At 45.7% G+C, this 21,618-nt stretch overlaps 1 protein-coding gene across 1 annotated transcript in view; it reads right to left on the bottom strand.

Annotated features, from left to right (window-relative positions):
• IL17REL (interleukin 17 receptor E like) overlaps positions 1 to 21,618 on the bottom strand; it is a 356,565-nt gene that overhangs the window by 22,541 nt on the left and 312,406 nt on the right. The window contains exon 14 of the mRNA XM_075342547.1: positions 9,302 to 9,367. Within this exon, the coding sequence (XP_075198662.1) occupies positions 9,302 to 9,367 (66 nt within the window). The remainder of the gene's footprint in view (positions 1 to 9,301; positions 9,368 to 21,618) is intronic.

Raw genomic sequence — 21,618 nt, 5'->3', positions numbered from 1 at the left:
CAGGCTGTGGGACTTGACAAATGCCACATGTTTTTTTAATTGCCTTTTGTTTAGTGCTGGCTTATGGGCACTGATTCAACCATGGAGGCCATTTCAAGACAGAATCCTACAAACTGTTCTAGTTGACACAGGGACTTGAGGTGACCAGGCCTTTTGGAGCTCTGCTGCAGTGGAAGAGGGGCTGGCCTTGGATTTTCTAACCAACAAACGTTCTTCCTGAGCAGTTGTCTTGCGGGGTCTGCCAGACCTGGGCTTGCCAAAAACATCTCCAGTCTCTTCAAATCTTTTTTTAATTCTTTGTACTTGGCGCTGAGACATAGTAAAGGTGCCAGCCACCTCTGCAGTGGATCTGTTCTTCAGTCTCTTGATAATGAAGGCTTGGGTCGCATGGTGGATGTTTGGCATATTGTCAGAGGTCAAGTTGCAGTTCAACTGAAGGTCTGGGGTGCTGGGTTTCTTTTTATACACACCCACTAATTAACCAATCATTTAGCAAGCACAGGTAAGTATGAAAACTAAGATTGGGTGCATTATATGACAAGGCTACAAAACTTTTGTCTTGCCAAAATCTGACCTTTCTGTGATCATTAAATGATCAATATTTCAGCTTTGCAGCAACTTTATTTTCATAACCTAAACCAAATTTGGGAGGGTTTCAGCTTTCAAAAGAGTAATTTGTGAAACCAATGGATGAATTTAAAGTCAGGTTATAAGCTTTTATTTACATAACATGGATAAGCAACAGAACTTCTGTCAGGGACTGTACTTTGCCAGCTAAGGGCATCAGGCAGCCCCGAAGCTTTAAGTAGATTGAAGCAGGGGTTAACAAACATTTTCTTAATCTCCTTGGAGACCTTTACAAATGAAAATTCATTAACCATGTGGGGGAAACTTCTCCAACCCATCTCAAGGAAAGAACACCACAAGTCTTTAGTATATTTAGTCACGCATTTAGTCACGCATTTGGGCCTTTCTCCCATTGTATGAATGCATCTGTATTATTATTTTTTTACACAGACTTGAGCAAATCTGAGGCTTGCAGGCCGCAGTACTGCTCCCTCCTTGTTTAAGTTGATTCAGTGAGTTTTTAGTGCCTTTAGGGGGCATAGCAACTAATAGATGCATCCTGTCACGCTAGGCACAGGACAGTACCAAGCAACCTTTTCCACCCACAAAAGACTATACGGTTGATGGTTTATTATTAGGGATGATCGAATAGCAAAATATCCGCTTCGACAGATATCCGACGAATAGGTCGCCGCTGCACGAGTATTAGCGAATATTCGATATGCAATGTAAGTCTATGGCAAACCAGAATAAATGACATTGGACTGAGCGGGAGCGGGCGGGAGCAGGTGCAAACGGGCGGGAGCGAGAGAGAAAAAAAATATGCATATTCACTTTTGTGCAGACTCCCGGGTCACATCACATCACTCTAGGACCTGACGCTGATCAGCTGATGCCATCACCTGACTGCATCACCTGATCACCAGGTGACCACATCAGCTGATTACTGGCGGCTCCTGGAACGATGGGACAGGAGACATGCATTTCGCTTTGCAAAGTATGTGCGGCAGATTATCTCTGCTTGTATATTCACAGCAAAGTGAAATCGAAAGTAAACAGAGAAAAAAAAATAGCATACTCACTTCTGTGCAGACACCCGTCCCATTGCTCCAGGACCTGCCGGTGATCAGCTGATGCGGTCACATGACTGCATCACCTGATCACCATGTGACCACATCAACTGATCACCGGTGGCTCCTGGAGCGATCAGAGGGGAGTCTGCACAGAAGTGTGTAGTTTTTTTTCTATTGATGCATCAGCTGATTGTATAAACGGCTTTTATACAATCAGCTGATGTGTCATCTGATTCACGTCCTTGAACCTGACATATCATCTGATCGCTTTGCCTTCCAGCAAACCAATCAGATGATACTGGATCCGGATTGGACATCGTGGGACCCAGGACTACAGCAGAGGAGGGTTCTTTATTTCAATAAAGATGGAGTCACTAATTGTGTTGTTTTATTTCTAATAAAAATATTTTTCTCTGTCTTGTGTTTTTTTTATCTTTACTAGAAATTCATGGTGGCCATGTCTAATACTGGTATGACACCATGAATTTCGGGCTCAGGGCCAGCTGATAATACCCAGCTGGCTCTAACCCCATTATTACCCAATAAGCCACCCGTCACCAGGGCTGCTGGAAGAGTTGAATACAGCGCCAGAAGATGGCAGTTCTATGGAAGCACCATTTTCTGGGGCGACTGCGGACTGCAATTTGCAGCAGGGGGCCCAGAAAGCTTGGGCCAATGTGCGCTGCGGATTCCAATCCCCAGCTGCCTAGTTGTACCCGGCTGGACCCAAAAATTAGGTGAAGCCCAAGTCGTTTTTTTTTTTTTTAATTATTTCATGAAATAATTAAAAAAAGGGCTTCCCTATATTTTTGGTTCCCAGCTGGGTACTAATAGACAGCTGGGGGTTGGGGACAGCCCATACCTGCCTGTTGTACCTGGCAGGAAAGAAAAATCCGGCGAAGCCCACGTCATTTTTTTTATTATTTCATGGAATAATAAAAAAAAGGGCTTCTCTATATTTTTAGTTCCCAGCTGGGTACAAATAGGCAGCTGGGGGTTGAGGACAGCCCGTACCTGCCTGCTGTACCTGGCTAGCATACAAAAATATGGCGAAGCCCATGTCAATTTTTCTTTTTTTTTTTTTTTTAAATCATTACAAAATAAAAAACCCTAACCCAGGGTTTAGGGGTAAAAAAAAAAAAAAGAGTGGCTTCCCGCTGCATTTTCTATTGCTAAGGGTAGCCCAAGCAGCTATTGGCTGCTAACCCCTAATACATGTTGTTACCTTCACTCACAATGGAAAACTAAAAAAAAAAAAAAAAAAAAAAATGACATGGGCTTCGCCAAATTTTTGTATGCTAGCCAGGTACAGCAGGTAGCTATGGGCTTCCCCCAACCCCCAGCTGCCTATTTGTACCCGACTGTGAACCAAAAATATAGGGAAGCCCTTTTTTTAATTATTTCATGTATTTCATGAATGATGTGGGCTTCACCCAATTTTTGTGTCCAGCCTTGTACAACTAAGCAGCTGGGGATTGGAATCTGCGACGCATGGTGGCCCAATCTTTCTGCCCCCCCCACTGCGAATTGCAGTCTGCAGCCACCCAAGAAAATGGCGCGCTCATAGAAGCGCCATATTCTGGTGCTGTATCCAACTCTGCCAGCAGCCCTGGTGCCGGGTGGCATGCTGGGTAATAATGGAGTTAATACCAGCTTTGTTTTACCAGCTGATATAAAGCCCGAGATTCTTAATGTCAGGCCAAGTTTGACCCGCCCATTAAGAATCTCCAATAAAGGGTTAGTGAAAAGAAAAAAAGACACCACACAGAGAAAAAATACTTTATTAGAAATAAATACACAGACACACTTAGAGACTCCATCTTTATTACTCCCTCTCACACCTCCACGATCCTGGTCTTCTGTCTTCTATATTCTTCAAGCCATGCACTTTTGCTATATCACATAAAAGGCCTAACGTGTGTACATACCCTTAATGTGAATTACAGACACTGTAGCAGTTGTATTGCAAATGATCATTGCATAGGTTTGTGTGCAGCTGTACAGTATTGGAAAACCATTACAAGAAATTTCCCAAATGCACTTATTGTGCTGATGTCACTTTCAAAGGCAGATTACAACTTCGTAGCAAGTGCAGGAATGGAAGATGTGTGATTTTACATACTTTATGATTCTGTGGCCAATTTCTGTGTGTTATCTGCATTGTCCTATTATTACTCTTTGATGCTTCCAATTCACAATAATAGCACCTACACACAAACAATTGATCTGGGGCAGATCTAGTACATCAGAAAATTCACAAACTTGACTTGGGATAAGGGTGACATCCTATGACAATGCCACATTTATAATATCTATGCTACCAAGGAAGCAACTGTTTTTCCAGGATAACCTTGTTTGCAGCTTGATTCATATGTCCTTCGCAAAGTTTAATCTGCCCAATTCCAGCCTTGCTGAAGCATCCCCAGATCATCACCGATCTTCCACCAAATTTCACAGTGAGTGCAAGACTCTGTGGCTTGTACGCCTCTCCAGGTCTCCATCAAAGTATTAGATGACCAGGTGTTGGGCAAAGCTGAAAATTAGACTCATCAGAGAAGATTACTTTACTCCAGTCCAATTGAGCAGAGTGAACTTTGCAAATGATGTATGAAGCAAGCCGCATACAAGGTTATCCTGGAAAAACAGTGGCTTCCTTCTGATCAGTTAATGTTCCCCAACTCTGAGGACTGTTTTTTCAAGCAGGACAATGTGCCATGCCACACAGCTAGGTCAATCAATGTGTGGATGAAGGATCCCCACATCAAAACCCTGTCATGGCCAGCCCAATCTCCAGACCTGAACCTCATTGAAAACTTCTGGAATGTAATCAAGAGGAAGAAGAATAGTCACAAGACATCAAACAAAGAAGAACTGCTTAAATATTTGCACCAAAAGTGGCATAAGGTCACCAAAAAGCAGTGTGAAAGACTGGTGGAAGCATGCCAAGATGCATAAAAGCTGTGATTAAAAATTATGGTTATTCGACAAAATATTGATTTCTGAACTCTTCCTGAGGTAAAGCATTATTAGTATTGTTGTTTCTAAATGATTATGAACTTGTTTTCTTTGCATTATTTGCGGTCTTAAAGCAATGCATATTTTTGTTATTTTGACCATTTCTCATTTTCTGAAAATAAATACAAAATTTATTGCTTGGAAATTCGGAGACATGTTGTCAGTAGTTTATAGAATAAAAGAACAATTTACATTTTACTCAAATATATACCTATAAAGAGAAAAATCAGAAAAACTGAAAATGTTCCAGTGGTCTCTTAATTTTTGCCAAAGCTGTATATCAATAATATAAATAAAAATGAAAAAAAAACTTCAGTGCAAGAGATCTATGGAGCAAATCAGGAATTCATGATGTTGGCGGTTGACAACTGTGAAATGACTTATGGCTCCATGCACTTTACTTTTAGGTAAAGATTGTGTAGCTTCAAAGGTCAATAACTTTCCATCATCTTATCCTCACATGCTACCATGCATTATATTATACCTTTCTGGGCCAAAAGTTAACTAAGAGATATAATACCAAACAGGCTTAGTCAACAATGTGGATAAAACACCTCACCTAAATTGTGAAAAATTGCCCCACACTATTCTTCCTCATCCAATAAATTTTATGGACATCATAGTGCATTCTGGTACATAGTGTTTTTCAGATCCCAAATTCACATTACTAATCCACAGAACACATTTCCAAGTATGTAGAGTTCAGTTTTCATGTGGTTTACACACTCTAGCAGTTGTATTTTACATGATAATTTTAGGCTTGTATACATCTGCTCAGCATTGGAAAACCATTCTAAGAAGTTTCACAAATGCACTTTTTGTGTTATTGTCACTTCCGGAGTCAGATTATAACTCTGTAGTGAGTGATAAAATCAGATGGCTGTTTATGTATACACTAGGACTCTGTGGCCACTCGGTGTGTCTGCCTGATCCCTGCCTGTGACTAAACTATTGTTACTCTTTGATGCTTACAATTCACAATAATATCACTTACAATTGATCTGGGGCAGATCTAGTACATCAGAAATTTCACAAACTTGACTTATGATAAGGGTGACATCCTACGACAATGGCACATTTATAAGATCCATGGTACCAATCTTATTATATTGGGTGTGAGGAAAGCGTTAACTTAAAATTGAATAGATGGACGTTCATGTTGTTTTGTAAGATGAACAAACAAGCCCAGCTGCGCTATGACGCTGAGAGCGGATTCAAGGACTCTAGACGCTGAGACCCAAGGACAGAGGTAAGACCTGCGCTTAGTCTAAGACAATGAGAGTTGTATTTTTTACTGAGAAATGGAAAGTTACGCTTACGCCAAGAATCGAAACTCATTTATGCTTCATTGGGAAATGAAACTTGTGTCTCTGTACACGACATAGCTACGCCCCTATTAGGTTGATAAACCCTGCATGTGATAATAAACTAGCAGTCTTCTTCGGAGCGCACACTCCTTCTTACCTTATGTGCAGATATCAGCGTCTGTCTGTATCTCATTAGGGCTGAGGGAAGCTGAGGGAGGGCCTGGGACTCCGTCCGCATTTTGTCATCGCTGGCAACAGTTGTGACCTATTGGTCAACCTAACATGCGACTGCATGGTTTTGATCTTGCTGCTATGTTTCTGTTTGCAAATGGAGTGGCAGGAACACTTGGACTTATGATTTGGGAAGGGTACATACTTTTGCCCACACAATATACATTATATATATATATATATATATATATATATATATATATTACAGTACAGACCAAAAGTTTGGACACACCTTCTCATTCAAAGAGTTTTCTTTATTTTCAGGACTCTGAAAATTGTAGATTCACAATGAAGGCATCAAAATTATGAATTTAAACATGTGGAATGAAATACTTAAAAAAGTGTGAAACAGCTGAAAATATGTCTTATATTCTAGGTTCTTCAAAGTGGCCACCTTTTGCTTTCATTCCTACTTTGCACACTCTTGGCAATCTCCTGATGAGCTTCAAGAGGTAGTCACCGGAAATGGTCTTCCAACAGTCTTGAAGGAGTTCCCAGAGATGCTTAGCACTTGTTGGCTCTTTTGCCTTCACTCTGCGGTCCAGCTCACCCCAAACCATCTCGATTGGGTTCAAGTCTGGTGACTGTGGAGGCCAGGTCATCTGGCATAGCACCCATCACTCTCTTTCTTAGTCAAATATCCCTTACACAGCCTGGAGGTGTGTTTGGAGTCATTGTCCTGTTGAAAAATAAATGATGGTCCAACTAAACGCAAACCGGATGGAATAGCACACTGCTGCAAGATGCTGTGGTAGCCATGCTGGTTCTGTATGCCTTCAATTTTTAATAGATCCAGAAACAGTGTCACCAGCAAAGCACCCCCACACCATCACACCTCCTCCTAAATGTTTCACGGTGGGAACCAGCCATGTAGAGTCCATCCGTTCACCTTTTCTACAAAGACACGGTGGTCGGATTCAAATATCTCAAATTTGGACTCATCAGACCAAAGCACAGATTTCCACTGGTCTAATGTCCATTCCTTGTGTTCTTTAGCCCAAACAAGTCTTTTCTGCTTGTTGCCTGTCCTTAGCAGGGGTTTCCTAGTAGCTATTTTACCATGAAGGCCTGCTGCACTAAGTCTCCTCTTATCAGTTGTTCTAGAGATGACAAAGTGTGTCCAAACTTTTGGTCTGCACTGTGTGTATATATATATATATATATATATATATATATATATATATATACATATATCTACACACACAGTATATATATATATATATATATATATATATATATATATATATATATATATATATATATATATATATATATATATATATATATATATATATATATATATTTATATATACACAGTGCCTACAAGTAGTATTCAACCCCCTGCAGATTTAGCAGGTTTACATATTCGGAATTAACTTGGCATTGTGACATTTGGACTGTAGATCAGCAGGGAAGTGTGAAATGCACTGCAGCAAAAAAGAATGTTATTTCTTTTTTTTTTTTTTTTTTTTTTTTTTAAATTGTGAAAAGTTTATTCAGAGGGTCATTTATTATTCAACATGTGTATAGAATGTTACTCTAGTTTATTATAAATATTCTAGAAAAACGCAAAGTGGAATGTAACCCTCCTTGAAATGGATAAATATTAGTATTCTCCAGGATATTGATTTTTGCTACAATTCATCAACATGGCATCCTACCCACAGCGGCCACAATGCTGAACTGTGGAGGGCTGGCCAAAATGTAAAAAATAAATAAATACTAATGCTAACCTCACCAATGACCTGTTCTGCTGTCCCTGCACTCTTCTTCCAGTCCTTCCAGCTTCTTCTTTTCCCCTTCCCCTGTCACATGCATTCTTTTTGCTCCAGACCAGGACTTCCGGCATAACTAGGTCTCTACATCCCTGTGCACTGGGACATGTCATTATGTTACATTATTACAATGCACGTCACCAGAGTGTCAGGATGGCATGCAATGACATCAGAAGGCCAAGACGTGTTGGAAGCCACAGTCTGTAGTGAAGCAACCAGATAGAACGGATGCAATGGGGTAAGGGGAAAAGAAGAGGCGCTATGGATATGGCAGCTCAGGTGAGCGGTAAGATGAGTATTTACTTATATGTTATTTTTACATTCTTCATCTGTTATAAAATTAATAATTTACATTCAATCGAATTTCCATGTAATGCATTTTGCCTACATCTAATAAATGGCAAATTATTTTTTTCAGCTTGGGAAGAGTCCTGGATACATAATATCTACATTATTTTGGACCGGCTGTCTGCTCCCTTCCGTGCACCTCGTGGATCATTAGACTGTGAATTCTGCCTCCATAGAGGGGTTAGCTGAAGTGACACTTTCTTTTTTTTCTTATGTATACAATAAATTTGAAACAGGTTCTAAGTAGTAGACATCTATAATATTTTTTTGACTGATCTAATGACTAAAGAAAATTGTGTGTGGTTTGTACAGAATCCATTGTCTTACAACTTATACAATAGCTGATAAATGGGTTTTGCTACAATTCTTCTGAATTTGGAAATGATGATGTACACTTCACAAAGTTAGAAACCTTTTGTTAATTAATATGGGGCGGCTACACAATATTTTAATTAACATATTTCAGCTCATCCATTGTTATACTGCAACATTTTTACACCATACTATCAAAGGGGTATTCCCCTCGCCACGATTCTATCCCAATATGTAGTAGGAGTAATTAGAATAATATTAGCAAATGCCTCCAATTAGAAACATAGCATAGTTCTTCTGATTCACTATGTCACTTATTTCATGTTTAGGGCATTGCAGGATTTTAGGTAACCATGGTTAAAACCACACACATAGTCACAGTTAGTTAGTTGCTCGTGGTCATAACCAAGGATACCTAAAATCCCGCAATGCCCTGAACATGAAATAAGTGACATAGTGAATCAGAAGAACTATACTACATTTCTAACTGGAGGGATTTGTCAATATTATTATTATGCCTACTACATATTGGGATAGGATCTTGTAGCTGGAAGTATCCCTTTAAGGTCTATATTAAGAAAATAACAAATATTATGAAACTTAATTAAGGTAATATTACAAGTTATTGAGCCACAGGGAAATACTAACCCGCTTTTTGACATCATAAACTTACCTGAATACACATATTTCGGCCACATAAATCTCTTGTTAAATTAAGGCTTGCATAGCCTGATGCTCCCTATAGACATGATAGAGATGGGTTTTTGTCATTTAGAGTCACCAGTATAGTCAATATAAATGTTACAAATAAAGAAATGCATGGTTGATCACAATGGTTAAAATGGAGTGAGAACAGTCTGTATTATTATTATAGGGTATACAAGTGACATTAATGATCTAGATCAGTCATGGCGAACCTTTTACAGGCCGAGTGCCCAAATTGTAGCCCTAAACCCATTTTTTTTCCGAAGTGCCAACCAATTCTATTATGTAAATAATTGATTGTAACCTTACCTTTGCATTCTTCTCTTCAGCAGGGGGCATCACACTCATGCTTACCACACATTGAAGCTGAGCCCCTGGCCTTTCCAGACACAGCAGTTGGATTGATCCATCTGAAAATAATTGCAGCATATTAGACAGAGAATTTTGCCTGGAATGCAATCAGATGTCACCCTGTAATCCACATCTACATTTCAAAGTCTGAACATCCTGAAATCCCATAAAGACGTGCGAGTTGCTCTCCTCCCCTTTCATTCCGTAGTTCTGTCTCCCCTTCCTGGCCACTTCCTGGTAAACATGTCCCACATCCGGATATATATTTCCTACATTCTGGTATATTTGTCCCCATCATGGCCCCATGCTAGTAAATGTACCCCATTCCTGGTAAATGTCCTCAACTCTGGTAAATGTACCCCATCCTGGTAAATGTACCCCATCATTGTAAATGTATCCCATCCTGGCATGTTCCCCCATGCTGTTAAAGGACCCCATCCTGGTAAATGTACCCCATTCAGGCATGTTCCCTTATCCTGGTAAATGTCCCCTTTCCTGGTAAATGTCCCCTTTCCTGGTAAATGTACCCCATCCTGATAAATGTCACCCTTACTGCTAAATGTTCCCCATCCTGGCATTTGCCCTCATCTTGGCATGTTCATGTATCCCCATCCTGGAATATTTCCCCCCCATCCTTTCATGTTTCCCCCCATCCTGGTAAATGTATCCCCCATCCTGGTAAATGTACCCCTTACTGGCATGTTCCCCTTCCTGCTAAATGTACCCCATCCTGGCATGTTTCCCCCATCCTTGCAGTCATGTTTCCCCTCATCCTTGCAGTCATGTTTCACCCCATCCTTGCAGTCATGTTTCCCCCCATCCTTGCAGTCATGTTTCCCCCCATCCTTGCAGCCATGTTTCCCCCCCATTCTTGCAGCCATGTTTCCCCCCATCCTTGCAGCCATGTTTCCCCCCATCCTTGCAGCCATGTTTCCCCCCCATCCTTGCAAGTTTCCCCCATCCTTGCAGCCATGTATGACCTGTGTTCTGTTTGCCCCCGTTCTCTGTTTGCTTGCCCCGCACTCTGTTTGCTTGCCCCGCACTCTGTTTGCTTGCCCCGCACTCTGTTTGCTTGCCCCGCACTCTGTTTGTTTGCCCTGTGCTGTTTGTTTGCACCGCACTCTGTTTGTCCCGTGCTCTCTTTGCTTTCCCCATGCTGTTTGCTTGCCCTGTGCTCTGTTTGCTTGCCCGTGCTCTGTTTGCTTGCCCCACACTCAGTTTGCTTGCCCCGCGCTTTGTTTGTTTGCCCCGCACTCTGTATGTTTGCCCCGCGCTCTGTATGTTTGCCCCGCGCTCTGTATGTTTGCCCCGTGCTCCCATATTTGCGCCGTGCTGCCATGTTTGCCCCATGCTTCCATGTTTGCCCCGTGCTCTGTATCTTTCCCCCGTGCTCCCATGTTTGCCCCGTGCTCCCATGTTTGCCCTGCACTCTGTATGTTTGCCCTGCGCTCTGTATGTTTGCCCCGCACTCTGTATGTTTCCCCCGTGATCCCATGTTTGCCCCGTGCTCCCATGTTTGCCCCGTGCTCTGTATGTTTCCCCCGTGCTCCCATGTTTCCCCCATGCTCCCATGATTCCCTCGTGCTCCCATGTTTCCCCCATGCTCCCATGTTTCCCCCGTGCGCTCCATGTTTCCCCCGTGCGCTCCATGTTTTCCCCGTGCTCCCATGTTTGCCCTGTGCTCTGTATGTTTGCCCCGCACTCTGTATGTTTCCCCCGTGCTCTGTATGTTTGCCCCGTGCTCTGTATGTTTCCCCCGTGCTCCCATGTTTGCCCTGCGCTCTGTATGTTTGCCCCGCACTCTGTATGTTTGTCCCGCACTCTGTATGTTTCCCCCGTGCTCCCTATGTTTGCCCCGTGCTCCCTATGTTTGCCCCGTGCTCCCTATGTTTCCCCCGTGCTCCCATGTTTCCCCCGTGCTCCCATGTTTCCCCCGTGCTCCCATGTTTCCCCCGTGCTCCCATGTTTCCCCCGTGCTCCCATGTTTCCCCCGTGCTCCCATGTTTCCCCCGTGCGCTCCACGTTTCCCCCGTGCGCTCCACGTTTCCCCCGTGCGCTCCATGTTTGCCCCGTGCGCTCCATGTTTGCCCCGTGCGCTCCATGTTTGCCCCGTGCTCTGTATGTTTGCCCCGCACTCTGTATGTTTCCCCCGTGCTCTGTATGTTTGCCCCGTGCTCTGTATGTTTCCCCCGTGCTCCCATGTTTGCCCTGTGCTCTGTATGTTTGCCCCGCGCTCTGTATGTTTCCCCCGTGCTCTGTATGTTTGCCCCGTGCTCTGTATGTTTCCCCCGTGCTCCCATGTTTGCCCTGCGCTCTGTATGTTTGCCCTGCGCTCTGTATGTTTGCCCCGCGCTCTGTATGTTTGCCCCGCACTCTGTATGTTTGCCCCGCACTCTGTATGTTTGCCCCGCACTCTGTATGTTTGCCCCGCACTCTGTATGTTTGCCCCGCACTCTGTATGTTTGCCCCGCACTCTGTATGTTTCCCCCGTGCTCCCTATGTTTGCCCCGTGCTCTGTATGTTTCCCCCGTGCTCTGTATGTTTCCCCCGTGCTCTGTATGTTTCCCCCGTGCTCCCATGTTTCCCCCGTGCTCCCATGTTTCCCCCGTGCTCCCATGTTTCCCCCGTGCTCCCATGTTTCCCCCGTGCTCCCATGTTTCCCCCGTGCTCCCATGTTTCCCCCGTGCTCCCATGTTTCCCCCGTGCTCCCATGTTTCCCCCGTGCGCTCCATGTTTCCCCCGTGCGCTCCATGTTTGCCCCGTGCTGGCTCTGTCCCCCACACTTTGGCACAGCCGCACACAGCTTAAAAATAAAAAAAATAAAAACTCACCTTGCAGCACCCGCTCCATCGTGGCGTCTTCAGTCAGTTCAGTTCCCGCGCGGCCACAAGACGCCGGTGCCGCCTACTGACGCTCCTCCATCTCCTAGGCAACAGGCCTGCGGCTCAGGAGAGGAGGTGTGTCAGAGGGAGGAGAGATGTCTCCTCTGCTCCAACACCACTTTGCACTGTCGACGCGACCACACCAACAGTGCAAAGTGGCTGAATGTGGCGACAGCACGCGTGTCAGCAAAAAGGGCTCTGCGTGCCCAGTCTGGCACGCGTGCGATAGGTTCGCCATCACTGACCTAGCTACGGTATATGTGATAGGAGAGGGTGTGGTAGTATCCATGCTTTCTGCCTCAAAGCGAGATTGCAGAATAGTGTGGTGCATATCATAATAATAACATATGTTAAAATAGAAAGATGGACTGATCGATGTGCACATCTGCTGTTAAGCGTCTTATCTGCTGTATCCTTAGCGATACCAGACACTGAATGACGCCGATAACTGCTTCCGCACTCCATAGGAGCTGCGGGACGGGGCTTGACCAGATCACCTGGTGCTGCATTCCACTGTGGAACGCACGCCGACAGCCAGGTTCCGGTTTACATGGAGGTTACAGAGGATTCCGCCCTCCTTGTTTGTTTGGTGAGCGGTATATTGAACACACCGGTCAGTAATTATTAATGGTCCTTCTGTGTATATACATATATATATATATATATATATATATACACCCAGGTTCTGGTCATTTCTTCATATACCCCTGATGAAGCCACATATGGTGGTGTAACGTGTGGGGCAGGTGCACCCACACTACCTCCCTCACTGCTCACTTATCATCTGGTATTGTATTGGCTCTCTTTGATCTGTACTATATTAATGGCACTCCCGAACTTGAAAGTGATGCAAGTTTATTTAATGTGCATGACAAAACATTTTCAGTCCACTACGGACCTTCCTCAGTTGCACATTAGTGGAGTGGACTGAGGCATAGGATGGCGTGAGGCCCCCATGCAGCGGTGGATACCGCGCCTCACGCCATCCTATGCCTCCAGTCCACTCCACTAATGTGCAACTGATATTAAACAGAAACCACAGCCACACCATGATTTAGCAAGATAGTATGTATAGGATTATATAATAAAAATGCATGGTGGGATAAGGACCCAGGCAGGTCGCTAATGTAAGGCATAAAAGAGAAAACTGCGACAACAATGCCCATAAATGTAAGTGATGAACTTTATTGAACACAGGGAAGGTGAGTAGCGGCACAGTTACAAGGGAGACTACAGGTCACAGTAAGTCCAAGGTACTATTGTAAACTATTAAGTATCAATAGAAAATGCACAAGGAAATTAATAAATAAATATAGTGTCATCCCTTTAACCCAATTGATACAGGGAGCGGCAAAATTCACCAACCAGGAAAGATTTTACATTCATCAAGTGTCAGGAATGGGAGGGGGTGTACTAATCTAGAGACAATGTAATCTATTACTGGTTATCAAGGGCTCTTAAGGTACACAGAGACCTCAGAGGGCATACATTAAATAATATAATATATGTATATAATTAAGCCATGACTGCTGTGGAGTTAGTAAGATGGTAACATACCTGGGAGGGAAAAGCCTTGGAGCACACTGGGACCTGCGTCTGCCCGATGGCTGTTTCGGCTGTCGAAGCCTTCGTCAAGGAGAGTCAATGTGCAACTGAGGAAGGTCCGTAGTGCACCAAAAACGTTTTTTTCATGCACATTAAATAAACTTTCATCACTTTCAAGTTCGGGAGTGCCTTGTTGAATTACATTGTATGGCTTTGGAACCTGAAGAGCACTCCTATTTCTCTTGATATCTCTACAAGGAAGTGTCATTTCTTCTTTCTAAGTCTTATATTTGGTGACTATTGCTGTATAATGTTCCATCTGCATTATTTGAGAGGTTTTAGTGGTGATGTGCCATTCTGCTCATAGGTGGATCACTCTTTTGATCTTCCCCATTTTTAAGTGTTCTTAATAATATTTCTCTGTGTTGTTAATAAACTATTTCACACTTTTTGCATGCAACAAGGAGCTTCTCTTGCTTCATTCCATTATTCTGGATTTTCCAGTACATGATTGGTGTAGTTGTCCCCACTCTTTCCCATGTGTTGTGTTAAAGTATTTTATTTATGGATTGGAGCTCGCTTCCATTACCTTATATATTTAAAGGTGATGCCGTCCCCAATTGTTTTTTGATCACTTTACACTTTCTGTCTGAACGTCGACTTCTGACCAACTTAGGAATGACCGTCTGACCGACTTTGGACTGTCAAGATGTCCGTCTCCCGTCAACTGCTCTGACTAGCCCCTCCTCCTCCCAGGTGTCTGACTAGCGGATTGGATAAGTCCCGACCAATAGGTGGCCATCCATCAGATAGGTCGCTAGCCTGTTACCCAGTCTGGGAAAAAGGGCATGGATGTGTGTGTTTGAATGATGTTTACCGGCACTGATCTTCAAGGAACCCGAGGTTAGCACTGCACCTGTTATTGGATGCAATACCCTGTGGCACCTGACACTCAGGGGCGCCACATTCACCCTTGGTAAATCCTAGCACATCCTCGGACTGCAGACATAAACAAACAAAATACCACATTTTAATGTGCAGAGAACTTAGAAACTTCCTTCCCTTGCAAGGATGGCATTTTTCTTAAACGTTTCCATAAAATAAAACATATTTACATGAGGCACCCCTTCTACCACCCACCACCCAGAGTCCCTGGTCTTCGAAAGACTATGTTGCAGAATAAGGGTCCTCTTCGAAAGACTGTATTGCAGTATTACTCTGGTAGTTTGCACAACTGGTGCAACTATTTACATTGAACGTTTTTGATACTACCAGTCCAGTAGCTGGTGGTCCATATCTATCAATAGCAACAGATCTAAAACAAAATCAAAACGGGTAGCGAACTGGTCATATCTACCATGGGGATGGATATGGGAAATCCGGTTCAGCCCGCTTCCTGTTATCACAACTTAGAGTCTGGGTACACTGATCCCATACTGGTCTGCTGCCTTCTGGTAGCTGATGGCATTCCTGTGCTGTTGGGGAGGCGGGGACTAGCTCTGGATCTACTGTGGCCCATTGTGGGCATGGAACTACATCCAGGGCGTACCAGCCCCGCTCCCCGTGGTGCCAGGTGTGGGACACAACGTCACCTGCGTACAGGTCTTGTCTAGGATGTCTTTTGGGAAGGTGGGCACACACATCACGGCAAGACACAAAAACCCCCTGTGTCAGTCCCGACTCCACTATGAAACTCCACCCCCTTTCCAGGTTAAACCTCTCCACCACACCTTGGTGTAGCAATCACCGAGCCTTGTAACTGGTGCTGCGGAGGTGCTGCTTTTCCTGGAGATTATGGACCTTCACCTGTGCCTTCTGGACCTCTTGTTGCCTTTGCTCTCAGTTTAACTGGTGAATCGTGGCCTGGCACGCATCGTGGACCTCCTCGTCGATGACAGCATTCTGTCTGGCTATCACCACTCCCCACTCCGGGTCTTCGATGTTTCACTGCCGGGTCCCTGGCAGTGACGTGGGGTACAGCCTTGTCACCGGTAACCTTTTCGCTGTTGTTGGGTCTTCCTGGACTAGGTCTGGGGTTAACTGGACTGGTTCCAGTGGACTGGTCAGGGAAGTGTTCCAGAGTCCACAGGTGCAGCTGCTTACGGTCCTCAAATGATTGCAACCCCTGCAGGAACTGTTCAATCATCATCTTATTCCCTTCCTGGGCACTAATGGGGTTTACATGTTTCAAGGTCTGCAGTGCTGCTTGAAGTCTTAAGCCTGCTTTACACCTTACGATATCACATACGATATCGTATGCGATTGTATCTGCCCCCATCGTATGTGCGGCACGTTCAATTTGTTGACCGTGTCGCACAAACGATTATTTGCCATCACACGTACTTACCCTTCCATACAACCTCGATGTGGGCGGCAAACATCCATTTCCTGGAGTGGGAGGGACGTTCGGCATCACAGCGACGTCACGCGGTAGCCAGCCAATAGAAGCAGAGGGGTGGAGATGGGCGGGACGTAAACATCCCGCCCACCTCCTTCCTTCCGCATTGCCGGCGGGAGCCGTGAGATGCAGGTAAGATGTGTTCATCGTTCCCGGGGTGTCACACACTGCGATGTGTGCTGCCTCGGGAACATTGAACAATCCGACGTACAATTTTAAGGAAATGAACGATGTGTATGCGATGAACGGTTTTACGTTCAATCGCAATAACACGTAGCTGTCACACGCTACAACAACACTAACGATGCCAGATGTGCGTCACTTACGACGTGACCCCGTCGACATATCATTAGATTTGTTGTAGCGTGTAAAGCCCGCTTTAGAGCATAGTCTCCTACACTGTCCTGCGGCCTCTGTCTACAATTGTAAAATTCCATTCCCAGCTCTGCCTCTGTACGGGTTTCAAAAGCAATCTTCAACTTTTCAAAAATGGTGTTTACTGATTCCTGGTCTGCATCTGACCAGGTCTCTACTTCCAGCTCTGCTGCACCCGTTAACTGTCCCAGCACAACAGACGCTCTTTGTTTGCCAGTCATTGCATACATGTCCCAGTATAGTACATATTTTGTTCTTAAACCCGATTTAAGACATCCGGTTTACCATCATACTGGGGCAGCCACTCCACTCCCGGAACATACGGCAGGCCGATCGGTATGATCGATACCACCGCTCCGGGCGCTGCCACTTCCATGCCCGCACCAGGCCCTGCTGCATCCCCCTCTCCTTGCACCTCCATCTTGCTTCCCCAAGGTTTTCTTTTACTACTCTCTCTCGCGGGACTGGAGCACTTCGGGAGCTTCCAGGTTAAGTCCCTACCCCTTCCACCTGTTCTTGACAGTCGAGGGCAGAGTTTCTTTTCGCGCACTTTTCACAACCGCTCTTTGTGTGACGCAGTTAATTTTCTGTCACACAAAATGGCAGGCAAAGCCACAAGCGCCAAACACAATCCACAAGGTGCACGTCACCCAGTGTTTCCTGGTCTAGTCCAATCCTGTTCACAGCGCCTGAAAGCTGACGCACCCCAGGGCCTTGGGGTACTTAGTCCTGGGCCTTGAATCACGGGGACGTGTCACGATAATGGCCGGGGGCCTGGTTCCGTGACCCTGGGGGTCGCTTAAAAAAGGGTGAAAAATAAAAAGGGAAATATTTTTCGTGACGCCTCTTGCGGTATGTGGTTATGTGGGGAAAGCCACCGCTGCAAAGTCTCTTACTGCTGGGACTGGTGGTATTAAGCAGCTTGGATATTATGGCTCTCCGCAAGTAGAGCTAAGCCCCAGGGGAGAATGATGGTGGTTGTAGTATGGTGGAAGTTAGTGATGCAGTGGTGTAGGAAGAATTCAGACAACACAGGGGCTGCGGTTTAACTTGTGTTTTACTCACTGGTTCGGAGTAGCTGCAACCTGGCTGGTGCTAATGTAGCACCCCTGAGGTATCAGGTGATACAAAATGTAACCTGTGGAAACCCAAATCCCAGAGTATCCGTGCCAGTCAACACACCAGCACCCTCAAGCCATATACAGTCATGGCCAAAAGTTTTGAGAATGCTACAAATATTAATTTTTGCAAAGTCTACTGCTTAAGTTTTTCTAATGGCAATTTGCATATACTCCAGAATGTCATAAAGAGTGATCCGCTTAACAGCAATTACTTGCAAAGTCAATATTGTCTAAGAAAATGAACTTTAACCCCCCCAAAGCACATTTCAACATCATTGCATTCCTGCCTTAAAAAGGAGCAGCTAACATTGTTTTAGTGATTGTTCCATTAACACAGGTGTGGGTGTTGAGGACAGGGCTGGCGATCAATCAGTCATGATTAAGTAAGAATGACACCACTGGACACTTTAAAAGGAGGCTGGTGCTTGGTATCATTGTTTCTCTTCAGTTAACCATGGTTATCTCTAAAGAAACACGTGCAGCCATCATTGTTCTGCACAAAAATGGCCTAACAGGGAAGAGTATCGCAGCTACAAAGATTGCACCTCAGTCAACAATCTATCGCATCATCAAGAACTTCAAGGAGAGAGCTTCCATTGTTGCCAAAAAGGCTCCAGGGCGCCCAAGAAGGACCAGCAAACGCGAGGACCGTATCTTAAAACTGTTTCAGCTGCGGGATCGGACTACCAGCAGTGCCGAGCTAGCTCAGCAATGGCAGCAGGCTGGTGTGAGTGTTTCTGCACGCACTGTGAGGCGGAGACTGCTTGAGCAAGGCCTGGTTTCAAGGAGGGCAGCAAAGAAGCCACTTGTCTCCAGAAAAAAACATCAGGGACCGACTGATATTCTGCAAAAGGTACAGGGAGTAGACTGCTGAGGACTGGGGTAAAGTCATTTTCTCAGATGAATCCCCTTTTCGATTGTTTGGGACATCTGGAAAAAACAGCTTATTAGGAGAAGAAGAGGTGAGCGCTACCACCAGTCTTGTCTCATGCCAACTGTTAAGCATCCTGAAACGATTCATGTGTGGTTGCTTCTCAGCCAAGGGAATCAGCTCACTCACAGTCTTGCCTAAAAACACAGCCATGAATAAAGAATGGTACCAGAATGTCCTCCAAGAGCAAGTTCTCCCAACTGTCCAAGAGCAGTTTGGCGCCCAACAATGCCTTTTCCAGCTTGATGGAGCACCTTGCCATAAAGCAAAGGTGATCACTAAATGTCTCATGGAACAAAACATAGAGATTTTGGGTCCATGGCCTGGAAACTCCCCAGATCTTAATCCCATTGAGAACTTGTGGGCAATCATCAAGAGACGGGTGGACAAACAAAAAACAACAAATTCTGGCAAAATGCAAGCATTGCTTATGCAAGAATGTACAGCTATCAGTCAGGATTTGATCCAGAAGTTGATTGAGAGCATGCCAGGAAGAATTGAAGAGGTCCTGAAGAAGAAGGGTCAACACTGCAAATATTGACTTGCTGCATTAACTCATTCTAACTGTCAATATAACCTTTTGGTACTCATAATATGATTGCAATTATATTTCTGTATGTGATGTAAACATCAGACAAACACAATTAAAAACCAAAGGGCAACAGATCATGTGAAAATATAATTTTGGTGTCATTCTCAAAACTTTTGGCCATGACTGTACATAACCCCAATTCCAGACTGGGAGACTGCCGAGCAACACGTAAAAGGAATGGGCAGTTATTGGCTAATTGCCACCCAATCTGTAGGGAGAGACCCAGCAAGAGGAGGGGCATGTGGTCAGTTGGGAAGTTGGCGGGAAGGTGTGTGGAGGAAGAAGTCAAGGAGAGGTGGAAGTAGAGAGTTGAGAATGAACATACAGAAAGAAGGAAAAAGACCTGAAGTAACAACAGAACGCTGTAACAGGAGTGAGGGACTGTGGAGTAAGGAACCAGGACTCCAGGAACCGTGGCTTACCTGTGCAAGTGTAATACTCCAGGAACCACGGGATGCCTGTGAAAGTCTGGAACCAAGGCTCACATGACTCAGCACAAGGCGGGATGCAGACCCTAGGACAACGGGACACTTTATGGTCAACTGTTAATTCTGCCAGGTGAGGGTATCTGCAGGGTCCCTCACCAACCCAAAGAGTCTGAAGCGTCACCAGCGAAGAGGGGACCGGGGATTGAACCCCTTAAATAGTCCAGGCTGCCAGGACCAAGACTGAAACTGAGGGGTTCCTCAGAAGCTTTTGGCCACGGGAGCCCAATACAAACAAGTGTGCATGGAGGACAGCTAACCTAGGTCATAGCTGGCACGGAGAACAAAGGGAGCGGGAAGATCTGTAACCGGCACCAACAGGTCCAGGTACCAGCCACAAGTAAAAGGCAAGTTGAAACTTCAATACCGGTGTGGACTGTTTCCGTCTCACCTCCATACCGGTATGTCGCGGGCGGGGAGAACGCCGTCGCTGCTGTGCTCTCGCTAACGCTCGGGTCTGGCGCTGCTGTGGCTGCCGCTGCTGCTCGGTGGCTCGAGCGGTGGGCCGGATCCGGGGACTCGAGCGGCGCTCCTCGCCCGTGAGTGAAAGGGGTGGTTGGTTTGGGGGATTTAGTCCGTGACGCCACCCACGGGTCATGGTGAAGATAAGCACCACCGCTGCTGGTGACGGGGATCCCGGGAGCGATGGTAGGGAGCAGCTGGGATGTTGTTTTCCCCCTCCGTGGGTAGGGGTCGGTGGTCCCGGGTCCCGGTGATGTTGTGACGGGGAGGCAGGGTTGGCGAGGCGCAGGGTTACAGGGACAGCGCAGCACGGTGCCGGATGGCACGGGTGTACTCACTCAGCAAGAAAGGTACAAAGTCCTCGGTAAACCAAACGGCTGGATGGACGGGTCCCACAGCCGGCTGCAGTGTCTCTCCCCGGACAGGTGATGGCGGCTGTCTTTCCCTGCACCTTGATGTTCTTCTTCTGACTACTATGGATTCCCAACGGTAGTCCGCTCCCCGGTGTATGGGTACCGGAGGAGCCCGTTTGCCCGCAGACACTGGCCCTTGGGTCTCTAGCCTTAGGCGGTAGCTGTATACCCTCACGGCGTGGGCTGTTGCCTTCAATCGGGACTTTTGCTGTTGTGAAACCCCTGGGGTTCCAGTCACATTCGGATCTGACTATTGTCGGCGGCTCCAAGCCTGGTCGGGGTCCGCCTTGCCTGTGTGTGCTGGCTTCACTTCGCTCCCCGGTCGGTACCGGTGGGTCGTCGCCCGACCCCGGTCCTACGGTTTCACGTTGCTCCACCACTCCTGCAGAGGGCCACCACTGTCTGTCAACCTTGCTGTCAGTGCCTGGGCCACAAACCCAGACACCCCAGTGCTTGCTCCTCTCACTTCAAACTCCTCCACTCAACTGTCACTTTTCCCGCCTCCAGGACTGTGAACTCCTCGGTGGGTGGAGCCAACCGCTTGTCTCCGCCCCACCTGGTGTGGACATCAGACACTGGAGGGAGGCAACAAGGATTTTTGTTTGGCTGGTGTCCCTGTCTAATGGGGGTGGGGGTGTTTGTATGTTATCTGTAACGACCTGGCTAGGCCAGGGTGCCACAGGTACACTGACTGTCCGCTACCATTGCCCCCTCATCATCCACTGCTGGG

Source organism: Anomaloglossus baeobatrachus, chromosome 4 (assembly GCF_048569485.1).
Source record: "Anomaloglossus baeobatrachus isolate aAnoBae1 chromosome 4, aAnoBae1.hap1, whole genome shotgun sequence".
Taxonomy (NCBI): Eukaryota; Metazoa; Chordata; class Amphibia; order Anura; family Aromobatidae; genus Anomaloglossus; species Anomaloglossus baeobatrachus.
This window is presented reverse-complemented; position numbering and strand designations above follow the sequence as displayed.